At 38.7% G+C, this 12,823-nt stretch overlaps 1 protein-coding gene across 1 annotated transcript in view; it reads left to right on the top strand.

Annotated features, from left to right (window-relative positions):
- Shroom4 (shroom family member 4) overlaps positions 1 to 12,823 on the top strand; it is a 212,650-nt gene that overhangs the window by 165,710 nt on the left and 34,117 nt on the right. The window contains 1 exon segment of the mRNA XM_040733697.1: positions 5,066 to 5,127. Within this exon segment, the coding sequence (XP_040589631.1) occupies positions 5,066 to 5,127 (62 nt within the window).

Below are 12,823 nucleotides of genomic sequence, written 5' to 3'. Positions count from 1 at the left end.
ACTGAAAATTAGTATCTGAGTGACCTTCAGCAAACCATGAAATGATTATAATTTGAAGTTCCATGATTTTTAAAGGGAAAATATATTCACTTATAAAACAGCTAGTACTAATAAAATTAAAAGGTAGGATCCACATAAAAGGTAAAACATGTACCATTTGTCTTCTTGAGTTTGACTTATTTTGCTTGATGTAATTTTTTTTAGTTCTGCCCATTTTTCTGCAAATGGCATGATTTACTCTTTTCTTTATGACTAAATAAAATTACATTATAAATAGTATCCAGAGGATTCTAAGTCCTGCTACAGATATACTTGCACACTCATAGTTACCACTACAATACTTACAGCAGTTGAGGAATAGAACCAGCCTATATGTCCATCAACAGATGAATGGATAACATGGCTCTTGCTTTGGACAAAAAGGTGGAGAACAGTGTTTGCCAGTATGTATTTGCACGGAAGTTGAAAGTAACAGGGCATGAAAGCACATTAAGCAGCTTGATATGCACTAGATTTACATGAGTATATTCATCAACAACCAACAAATGGGCATTAATATTTGTACATGTCATAGGAAACACATTTCACCTAAGATACTATAAGCAAATGATAAGCTTTAACACACATGCTAAAATATTCTTGAAGTATACACATGTATACAAATTATTTTATATTTCCCACCTATGCATCTTATACATATTTTTGTTTGTTTGTTTTTCGAGACAGGGTTTCTCTGAATTGCTTTGGAGGCTGTCCTGGAACTCGCTAGGTAGATCAGGCTGGTCTGGAACTCACAAGAGATCCACCTGCCTCTGCCTCCCTAGTGCTGGGATTAAAGGTATGCGCCACCAATGCCCAGCCTCTTATACATATTTTGCTTTGCATATGCCTAAGATTCCAATAGGCTTTGAAGCTATAGTTAACAATATTTTTTTCTGAATATTAAGTTAAAATACTTTGTTACTTCTACATGTAAATACAGTTGAACATTGTGTATCAGCTCCATATCCTGTAACCTTGCTGAACTCCCTGAGGAATTCTAGTACCTCTTTGCTAGGTTATAGAAGATTTTGCACATAGGAGGTCACATCGTCTTGGAATAGAAGGAATTCTGTATTTTTTTTCATGTTCTATATGTTCTTTTGTGGGGAAGGAAACCTAACTAATTTTCCTGGGATCCCCAATACAGTGTTCGGAAGGAATGCTAAGAGCAACAATGTTGCAGTGTTCAATGCTTCCCTGTGCTGTTTGGTGGCTACAACCTTGTAATGATGGTTCTGTTGTTGTCCTTTATCTGGTTAAAAGATGACTCTTTAGTCTTAGCTCAGAGGAGCTCTTTTTGAAATGAATAATGGATTTGGGGTTCTTTCAAGTGTTTTCCTATTTCTGTTAAAATGCCCACATTGTTTTAAATTTCGTCTAAATTAATGGTGAGTTTATATTGATTGAATTTTGAAATAAGTATCCACCTAGCATTCCCAGGATAAGCCCCACTTGGTCATAATGTAGTACGTATTTTTATGCTGCTAGATCTGATTTATTAGCATTTGTTGATGCCTCTGAGTGTACATTTATTACAGATTTTAGTCTGTATTATGAAATCTTTGTTGTTTTCTAACTAGGTAATGCTAGCTAAATGGGGTGGGACGCGTCCCTGCTCTTCTGTTTGCAGGGAGAATTTGGACAGCACTGCTGTTATTTCTTCTCTAAGCATGTGGTAAAATGTATCACTGAAATCATTTGGGCTTGAATTTTCTCTGTGAGAATGTCTGAAACTGCACATTAATTTCTCCAATAGAAACAGAGTTAGTTGAGTGAGCTTTGGTAGCTTATGGCTTTCAAGGACTTACTCTATGTTTAAGTCTTTACATTTATGCAGATAAAGTTGTTGGGACATACTTTGAAGGGCACTGAACAATTTAAGATGTAGTGGTTAATGAATACAGGGGTAAACAGATACATGATACGGTGAATACAGCAAAAATGTTCATTGTAGCATCTAGATAGTGGATTTCACTGTAACTGCTTTCTTCTTCTTCTTCTTCTTCTTTTGTTTTGTTTTTGTTTTTTTCAAGACAGGGTTTCTCTGTGGCTTTGGAGGCTGTCCTGGAACTAGCTCTTGTAGACCAGGCTGGTCTAGAACTCACAGAAATCCACCTGCCTCAGCCTACCGATTGCTGGGATTAAAGGCATACGCCACCACCACCGGGCTACTTTCATCTTTTTGACATGTTTGAAAATATTCACAATGCTGATAAAATAGAAAAGGAAATATTAGATAATGCCCAAAAGGCATTGAAGCTGAAACTAGACCAACTGGGTTTAAATTCCTTCCCCAGAATTTATAGTGCCTAATCTTGCTCATCTAAAAAATAAAGGTAATAATAGCACCTGCTTCATAAATTGGATTAAATGGCGAACATATGCAAGGCCTTTAGAACGGTGACTTGTGGACAGTAATCATCTTATAAGGAAACTATTTTAAGATGAAGGGAACTTTGGCTTAGCTTGAAAATCTTGGCTGGAAGAAGTACTGTACTCATAAGCAAGTAATAGGGAATGGGAGTTGAAGGTGAATGGAAAGAAAGCAAGGATGACTACAGGGATGTTGTCTCTGGACCAGCACCTCCGAAAGAGGAAGGGACACATTGGGTTCCTAATGTCTGTTAGACTGGCTAAGCATATCTGCTTAGACACTAGGCTTTCAGTTTTGTGGATGGCTATGCCTGTAGGAATGTGCCGTTTCTACCCTTGTCTTTGGAATCCTATATTCCTGGCCTTGCAAGACATGCAGCATGGGTTTACACACTCTAGCTCTGACGACTAAGGTAGTGGAGCCTGCTCTTTCTGGCACAAAGAAGGTTGGAGCGCTAACTAGCTCTGACTCAGTGGTATCTAGAGAAGTGAAATCGGCATATAGTTACATCACACAAACTTTAGGTCAGTTAGTTTTACATATATCACCAGTTGATTTCACTTAACCCTTATAGCTGAAATCGAGTCTCAGAGAGATCACACAGTGTACAAGGTACAGAGCTGAATTTGAACAACATGAAAACAACTTGTATAAGCCTGTCCACTGGATTCTGGGTGCTTTAGATGTATCAATGCATTGAGCCTTCTAGCAATCAAGAAATAGGTACCCTTGTCATGATTGTGCTACTATATAGTAAGTACCATATATTTATGGCATAATGTATACAAATATTCATATATATGAGTATAACATGTAGTATCAATTTATACATATGCACATGTATATAGCATATATGTTTATCATGTATAACATACATGTATGTATAATATAACAGAGTTAAAAGGACAGATGTGGAAAATGAAGCTCTGCTTCCAGCTGCAGAGACTGTGTTCTGCAGTGTGTGCTACCTGCCTCTCTGTAAGTAGATTGCAAGGCCTAGGCCTTCTCTCCATGTAGGAAACAGGATGGTTTCTAGCAATATCACGTTCACGAAGACAGAAAGTTCTACTATAGTCCTCAACTGCTCTACCTATTGTACTATTGCTTCTTTGGTTCAAAGAACACAGACCAGTTATAGGATACTAAGTTGCTCAGGCAAAAGAGTAAAGTAATACTGATAATCTTGAAAGGTCAATGGGAGTGGGTGAAGGGCTCTGTCTGATTTACCCACTGCTATTTTCTAAGCACCCCCACAGGACTAGACAGAACATGGACAGGAAATCCTGGCTTGTGCTGTGACTGGACACATTATGGTGCCTCTGTGGGCAGTGACATCTCACAAACATGTCAAGGCCAACGGAATGTGAAGTACAAATTATTGGAATTGCTCAGATGTGCCCCAAACAGACTGCTCTCTGGTTTTATGAAAGCTGGAATCAGAAAATATTGCCACCTTTTTCATACTAACACCCAGAATGAAGTTTTCTTTGAGGCAGAGTCAGTGTTGTTCAGGCTGGTCTTGTGCACTCAAGTGGCCTTCCTGCAACACACTCACAAGTGCTGTGAGCACAGAGCCTTCTATACAGCATGCACTGTGTCTGGTATTATCTACACAGTTCCTTTGATCCTCCCTGTCAATCTATTTGCCACATAGCAGGCTGAGATTTCAAGTGGTGACAGAATGTCCCTCACATAGCACAGATAATAAATGTTTTGCCAGTATAACTGACACCAAAGACCTATGTCATTCTGAGTCACCAGGTGTTTGTCCCCAAAAGAGAGGCCTTCTGGGGCTAAGGCAATAAACCTTGGAAAAGACTAATAATAACAGTATTGGAGCAGAATGAATTTAGAAGATCAATGTGGTTTAGGAAAAATGCCTTCTCTTTGGCTAAGCTCTGAGTCTCCAGGCTGAGGGTGCTAAATGCAAAGCCAGGAGGAATCTGAAAAACAAATATGCATTCAGGTTCAGGCTGTAGTAAGAAGAAAGGTAAATTTTTACAAATGGCATATAGCCGAACAATTCAGGAAAATACATCTAAGGTAGGCAATCTAGTTATCTAATGTGTGAACCAGGGCACCCTGAGATGAACTCCTGTCAGCCTTTGTCTGAAGATGTGGGCAGAGGAGTAAGAACTGCAGGATGAGGGTAACTGACATCTCTGTTCTATGTTTTCCAAGCCTGGAAGGTTTCTGCAGCACGACCTCTTGCCCTCAACGCCCCCTCCAGGTCAGCACTTCCAGGAAAATACTTTCTAAATTGGAAGAAGCAGGAGAAATGAACAGGTTCATCCAGTAGGACAAACAAAAAGATCTCCAACCCTCAGTGCCAGCAAGAGCTACAGCAAACAGCAAACATGCTCAACTCTTTTTTGGAGTGGTTTGGGAGGGGAGTGGAGCAGGAGGAAAATTCAACATTCTTAGCCCACAGTGTCCAGGTCTCTGAGTGCTTTCAGGATATCTGCATGACTACAGTGGCTCAGTAGGCGCTTCCCAAACGAATGGCAGCCTTCCAAGTGGACGTTTCTGGAGCCTGTCTGGGAGAGTCCATGCTACCAGCCAAGAAACCTGACCAAGCTGCTAATTTTGGAACTACCTGGATACCTGGCTGTTCAAATATCCCTAACTTACCCTAATTTTCCTTTGCAGGAATTTCCTGGGGACAAGTGGAAACCAATAGCAGGCAACAGGAAAACTAGCCATTCAGGGAGGTAAGTGATTGCTCCGGCAGTTGGGGTGATTTTGTGCCTCTGGGGTTCTTTAGAAATTGCTATGACTTTTGGTTTACTCGATTTTCTTTAACAAAACTGGTCTGCTCTTCACACCAAGGAGTTGCTGCCATAAATATCATTCAATGTGCTCCCTACACTACCATCTAGATATAAACCAGATAGATTGTGAGGACATTTTAGAATAGTCATCAGTGCTGTGAAGGTATGTCTGTCTGAGGCAGTCCATCTAGATATACCCAAAGACACAGAGAACAAGACTGAAACGAGGGCTAAGGCATAAACTGTGCCTGCCTCCCAAGTGGCCAAAAGCAGTTGGACTCAGCAGAGAGGAGGGACTGTTCTCTTTGTCCCAGGTTGTTGGAGGTACCTGCTTCTTGGGTTCTGCCAGCACAATTTTAGTAGGACTTGTTGAGAATTTGCGGGCTGTGAAAACGTGGTTATAGGTTGCAACTGTTGGAGAAAGGCACATACGACTTTTAATAAAGGAAAAAATAACTGCTTTGTTCAGGATGGAACACCTAACTCCTATAATTGTGGATCACAGTCCCCAACACTCATGTTCCTTAGAGATGAGGTGTCCTATGTGGTGGCTCGAAGTGAATCAGAGGTGTAGATAGTCACTTCCTTTGGGGTTGCTGCTTGCCTAGTCACATCCCTTTTTTTGTACATCTTGATATGCTCTTTCAGCCAGTTTTTCTTGGGCCAGGTAGTAAAAGAGGGTTCTCAATGATTTTGAGTCCCATTGCCATCTCCAGAAGACAGAAAAAAAGGCCCCAAGCTGTGACTCTCTTCTCTAAATGAAGGCACTAAGAGACACAAGGAGAATCATGGTCTACAGGCTCTTAAATAGTCCAGAATTCTTGTAGGTGGTCTACATTATGCTCCATTATTTTTAATTCAAATGTAACTAGGTCATTTCACCTTTCCCTTTCTTCCCTACATCTTCCCCATGTCCCTCATTCTAGATCCTCCCATGACCCCACTTATTCTCTCTCAAATTTATGGCCTGTTTTTCTTTGACTTACTGTCAAACACACATAGAAATGCATATGTGTGTGTACACATAAATTTATAAATGCAACCTGCTGAGTCCTTTTAGTGTTGCTTCCTTCCATGTATATGATTTTAGGCATGACCATTTTGTTTTGTATAACCAATTAGGGGTTCCTGCCTGGGGAACACTGATTAATAGTTCCTTTGAAGAAAAGAGCTACAGTTAGTCGTGGTGGTAACCAACAGCTGTCTCATTGGACTTAAGACCAACTCAACAAGAGGAAAATCATGCCTTATAACAGCAGCCTAGCCAACTACCCAGTTGTGGGTCTTAAGGAAAGACCTGCTATTTATAGAAAACTAAAAACTGTTTAGAGGAAAAACTGCTCTCTTTGACTGGCATATTTCCTAACTGCATTCCAAATATTAGCCCCTTGATTTGATAGCATAGTTGGGAATTACTTTGACCTTTCTTTCATTCCAAAGTCTGGTAAAATTGCTCATTTTCCCCTGCAATGGGAAAGGGAATAGTTCCCAATATTTATTAATCATCTATAATTATCATTCTACATTCAAGATTGCATTTACTCTCCATACTAGTTCTCATGCTGCCTATTTTATAGATAAGGTCCAGAGAAGCTATATAATTTAACCCAGGTTATAGAAAGCAAATGATCATGTTAGGTTTCATAGAGTCTGACACCAAAGTTCCTGCCCCCCCATTAAACCTGCTTCCATTGGGATCCATAAAGGACAGACTGCAAATAGATCCCTCAACATAATGCTTCAGGAGTCTAAGTCCTAGGCAGAAATTCCATGGCTGGACTTGACCCCCCCCCACCATAAGCTCTGAACTGTTTTATACTATGCCCTTATGGGCATTATTTTAATCCAATGACACTGTCAGGTTTCATATATTATTAGACTGAGACCCTTAAAAAAAGATACCATACCGTGAGCATACCCTTATTCTTTGTGCTTAACACAGGGCATCTTTCAAATGGTATTTATCATCTGCTTGCCGAAAGAGGAAATAGAATCTATTCACCACTGCATGGGTGAAAAGACACAAAAACAATGCTAACATTTTCCTGTTTTTTTTTTCCTTTTCTTCATGACTGGGGAAGGACTGTCTTTTGTACATTAAGCAAGTACTTCACTATAGAGTGACACCCCAAGGCAATAAATAACTCAGTTATATGTTGTAGGCACCATGGAATACATTTTTATAAGTCTTTATTTATCACTGTGAGGTTGTAGAGTAGGTATAATCAGTGTAGGCGTAGTTTCTTCTCCATTTAATAGAGAGAAGCAATTGAGGTACACACAAACACATTCATTTGCCTACAGCCCCTCATTATTCCCAAGTAGTCTTGCTTCTGAAACAGTATTCTAGACCTCAGCAGTCTTCAAAATGCCTCTCCTACTCACTCATCAGTGAAGTAAGAGAATCTTACTTAAAGCTTAGCATGGGCACTGCCTTTTGCTTAGCGAGGTGGGAGATACTAGTAAGAGAGCAGCAAGAAATGTTGTCTGCCCACAGCTTGAAGAGAAAATAGTAGCCCACACAGAGTTCAGCAGCAGTAATAATACATCATTACTTGCAAAACAATCTATGTGCTTTGGGTTGAGTTGCACAACTTATGGTAGAACTTTGTAACAATTCCAGCAGGTAGGCATTAGACCAGGGTATTGAATCTCGGAGTTGAGTGTGCAACAGAAACATTTGGAGAGCTTATTAAAACATGAGAGCCCATTGGACTCTGCCCCCTAACATCGAATTTCATAGGTGTGAGGTAGGGCTCAAAAATCAGCATTTCTAAATGGGTCCTTGGCTGATGCGGCACAGCTGGTCCTGGGACCACACATTGAGAACTGCCAACTCAGATAAAGGATTTGAGATTGAGAGCGAGTGAGTATTCCACTCAAGGTCTCATAGCTGGGAAGGGGATCAGCTCAGCTTTTAAGCCAGCTTTTCCTTATAAAAATTTCCAAGAGAACATGAAGCTTAAACAAGACATACCTTAAACTCGGCCCCAGTATATGGTAAGTATTTCTTGTGTTTCGGAACAAGTCATGGAAGGATAAGAAAAGTGAAGGCTGAAAGTGGAAGGAGAGGAGCCGAAGCAAGGTGTCTTAGAATAATAGACTCTATTACTAAGTAAGGCCTTGGAGTTAACACTGCCTCAGTTGAAACCCATGTTCATGTGCTTCCTCTTTCCCCGCTCCCTTCTCATCTCATCTCATCTCATCTCTGTCGCTATTTTTATCTCCTCTTATTTGCAAGAAAGGATAAGAGCAACAACATCAAATGTTTGTGAGAAGCAAATGAGTACATGTGGAGAAACCCTTCCAAACACAGCTTAACACTACAAGTGTTAGATCTGATGCTGAGAAGGAGAAAGCATGGAGCGTGCTCAGCAGTGAGAGGAGAGAAGTATGACTAATGAAGCTTTGGACCAGGATGGGTAGGCCTGGAAAACTAGAACAGATGGCAAATAGGAGCAAATCTTGTTCACCTGTCACCAGTGAGGACTGAGTCCCAGTTAGACAGTAGCACGAAGCTCCGATGTGGGTGTGTGATGTGGTGACTACAGATAGCAGTGGCCAACTGTACACACGAAAAGGCCATACGGGGGTTTTATCATTTTGCCATAAAGAAACAACAAATATTTGAGAGAGAGGTACTTACCCTGATGTAATCATTATTCATTGTATACATATGTCAACACTTGATACCCCACTAATAAGAGGAGAATGGGGCTTGAAAATGACTAAAATTCATTATATAAATGTATGAAACTTTCAAACGAAAATAAACTCAAATTAAAAATTATTGACAATCAGGTGATACCACTTGATAAATGTGGCATTTTAGGCAACTTGGCAGCATTTGAAAATGAGATGAGTTGGAGAGTAACCAAGTGGGGCACTCATCCAGAAATTAAAATGTGTGCTTGGACTAGGGATGTGGCTGTGGAGGTGCAGTTGAAATGCACTATAAAAGATAGATCAATATATTTAATATTTTGGGAAAAATATAATTGTTTATTGTGGAAACAATATTACAGAAAATTAAGCACAAGAAAAAATAGCCTTATTTCTACCACCTTATTGCTCCAGTTTCCTGTTTGCTTTTTCTATACGTGTGGAGATTATTTCTGGCATGGTTATAATAACTATGCAAATGAGCTTTTGTATCCTGGTACACTAAGCATCATTTGATAAATAATTTTCATTCATGCTTCCTCAGTAATTATAATTTTAATGACTATATAATATTTCATCTGTTTATTGTATGCTAATTTGTTATATCAATCATAAATTATTGAACAATCAGGTTGTTTTCAATGTCTTGTTATTATAAAATGATTATCTAGAACATTTTGAATATCCATAGAATTTTTCCTCATTTTGAATTATCTGATTAAAACAATTACCTGAAATAACTATTAAGGAAATTACTATCTGGAGTTTGGTTTACTAGTTTACAGTATATGAACATTCTTATGATCCTTCACAGATTTAAAAATGGCTTTCCTCAAGAGGCATTTTACATTACCATCTTCAATATACTAGAACAGTTCTTCACACCAAATTTTGCCATCCTTGAAATTTTTCTTTTTCTGACATAAGTTATACCTACTGTCATCTTAATTTGCTTACCCTGATTATTCTAATTTGAACATTTTTCACATGTTTATTTAATGTCATTATTGCTTTTCATGTGAATGTCTGTTCAAATTATTTGCTCAGAAGTACAAGACATCTTTTGAAGGACAAGTAGAGAAGACTGTTTCTAGAGCTTTGGGACAAAGGAGATCATTAAAACTAGCTGAGTCCTGGTGACCTGGAAGGCTCCTGACATAGATAGGACAGTCTCGAACAGGAGTCAGTTTAGAGGAGAAGATGGTAGCCTAGAACTGGGATACCTTAGAGGTGACATTAATGAGTCCTAAAGCAAATTCTTTAGAGGATGCTTGTCAAGCACTCAGACAGGGAAAAACAAGGAGAAAATAGTGATAAAGCAGGATCAAGTGGCCGAAGTGCTAGAATAACAATCTGACAATGTACTACCATCTTGAAAGACAGCAATAATGGCTTTGACAGTTTGCAATCATATGTATCCTTCCAGAAAGGAAAATTAGCAAACGATCTAGTATAGGAAATAAATAGCATGATTGCTCATAAGGGAGTTCGACGAAGAACAAATGAAAACATCTTTGCCCATGAACTTACATATTCCAAGTGTATAATTTGGGTGTGTTTAGTAGGTGATATGTAATCTTTACCACAATCTAGTTTTAGAATGTTTCTGCCATCCTGCAACAATCTCTTATGTCTATTTGCAGCATTCACTTGCCATGCCCATTTTCAAACTCGGGCAATTGCGAATTTGTTTCCTGCAGACATAGATTTGCTTTTTTCCTGTTTACCTCATCCAGGAAGAATGACATAAGACATGCACCTTTGTGTCTCATGTCTTGTAATTAGGGTGATGATTTGGCCATTCTTCCACAGGGTAGCATGTTTCAGTACTTTATTTTTCTTTATTGTCAAATAACATGATGAGGTCACATTTTCTTTACCCGCTCATCTACTAACAGAACTGGTTCCACTTTCTGTTACAAATATTATTGGAATAAAAATTCATATGTAATGCTCTAGGCTGATATGTTTTCAGTTCTTCTTAGTACACACTTAGGAGTAGAATTTCTGGACTATATGGTAACTTTATATTGAACTTTTTGAAGAATTGTCTGTTTTTCAAAATGGTTGCACCATTTTACATTTCCACCAGCAATATGGGAAGGGCCACTTCTTTTCACTAGTTTTAATTGTTATCATTTTTTACTGTGTGATTAAAGTGTTTAGAAAGATTCTAACAATGAAATGTTTTAAAAGAAACATTAAAGTAATTTAGTGGTTCTCTAAACATGATCACAGGCTCAGCAATCTCAATGCCATCCAAGAATATCTTAAAAATGAAAATCAGAGGCCCTACCTAGACCTAATGAATTAGGAAGTGGCCATTAGTGTGTGTTTTGTTAGCCCTCCATGTAATTTTGATACCTGCTATGTTTTGAAAGCCAGTTGTTTAGTGACAGTTTGGTAGAGAGCTCAGAAACTAGATTAAGTTTGAAGTAGAAAGGAGAGATGAACAGAAAGGAAAAGAATATCAGTGTCAATGCTGAAAATGGAAGAAGCAGATCGTCTCAGGCAACTATGCAAACCAGTCTGGACAGTCATCAAAAACTTACAAACATAATTACCATGTGGTCCAGCTATACCACTGCTGGTTATACGCCTGAAGGACTCAGTATGCCACAAAGATGTTTGCCTACCCATGTTGCTGTACTAATCACAATAGTCAAGACAGGAAATTAGCCTGGATACCCAGAAACAGGTAAATAGAAAAAGAAAATGTGCGCACACACAAGAAACAGACAGACAAGGGAGTTTTAGAGTTTTATTCAGCCATAAAGGAAGAAAAGATTATGCCATTTGTAGAAAAATGAACGGAACTGGAGATCATAGTATTGAGTGAAGTAAGTCACAGATTCAGGAAGACAATTATGTTTTATCACATGATGAACATAATATGTGCTAGTGTATGAATCTATATAGGACATGAAACTAGGATACTGTGCAGAGAGAGGAGGGCATTAAATGGAGGGGTGTGGGGGGATGAGAGGGTAAGGGGAAGAAAAAAACAAAATTCTACATTTCCTTTCATATTTAGGAGTCTACAGTTAGCAATATACAAATAGATGTGAAAATAGCTGGAGTTGGGGTATGAGAGACTAGAAAGGATATGGTAATAGAGGGTAGTTATGAGGAAACTACAGGGGTGGGTGTGTGTGTGTATGTGTGTGTGTGTGTGTGTGTGTGTGTGTAATACCATGACAAACATTTTCATGTTAACTTTAAAAATTAGTAAGATACATAAAAGGAATTTTTTTCCAGGTAAGATAAGAAGGACTAGAAAAGATCCTGTGAGGAAATGATATTTAAAGGAAAAATCCTGATGGAGTTTCCCCCTACACTCTGTCTTAGTACCACACACATGCACTTTAATATTTATTATGTCATTTCTGTCACAACTGGAGTGATGGTGTAGGCGGGAAAATCAAAAAGTATAATCTTTAGCTACTCTCTGCCTAGAAGCAAAGCAGATAATGCTAGGTAGTTACACTCTTAGTTGTCTCTCTTGGTTATTATTTGGTTTGCATGCTGAGAGAATGCAAACTCATTTTGATATTAGTGGGAGGGGGAAATTTTGAGTAGATCTAGTGGGCGAAAAAGTTACATAATTTTAAGTATTTAAAAGCCAACATGCATTCTTTTCCGGATTATCTCTCTTGGACTTCTGTACTTGTGATTGCCTACTTTATTCCTTCCCTTTTTCCCCCTTTGTGTGTAACTTCAGAATATGTATTTATTAGATACACAGCAGAATTAACCCCAACAACATTGCCTGCGTTATTTTTCCCAATTCATTCTCGAGGGACCTGACACTCAGAAAGAAATCAAACCAAGTAAAGAGAACATTATGCTGTTAATGACAAGACAAAGGCATAGTAGCTAACATTTACTGGGTGCTTACTCTTTTTCGTAAATTATGTATCACTTATAATGATCTTGTATGATTGTTACTATTCGTGACATAGTTTTGCCAATG

This window comes from Mesocricetus auratus, unplaced genomic scaffold, assembly GCF_017639785.1.
Source record: "Mesocricetus auratus isolate SY011 unplaced genomic scaffold, BCM_Maur_2.0 Super-Scaffold_100033, whole genome shotgun sequence".
NCBI classification, from domain to species: domain Eukaryota; kingdom Metazoa; phylum Chordata; class Mammalia; order Rodentia; family Cricetidae; genus Mesocricetus; species Mesocricetus auratus.
Note: the sequence above shows the minus strand (reverse complement) of the source record. Positions and strands in the feature narration are given on the sequence as shown.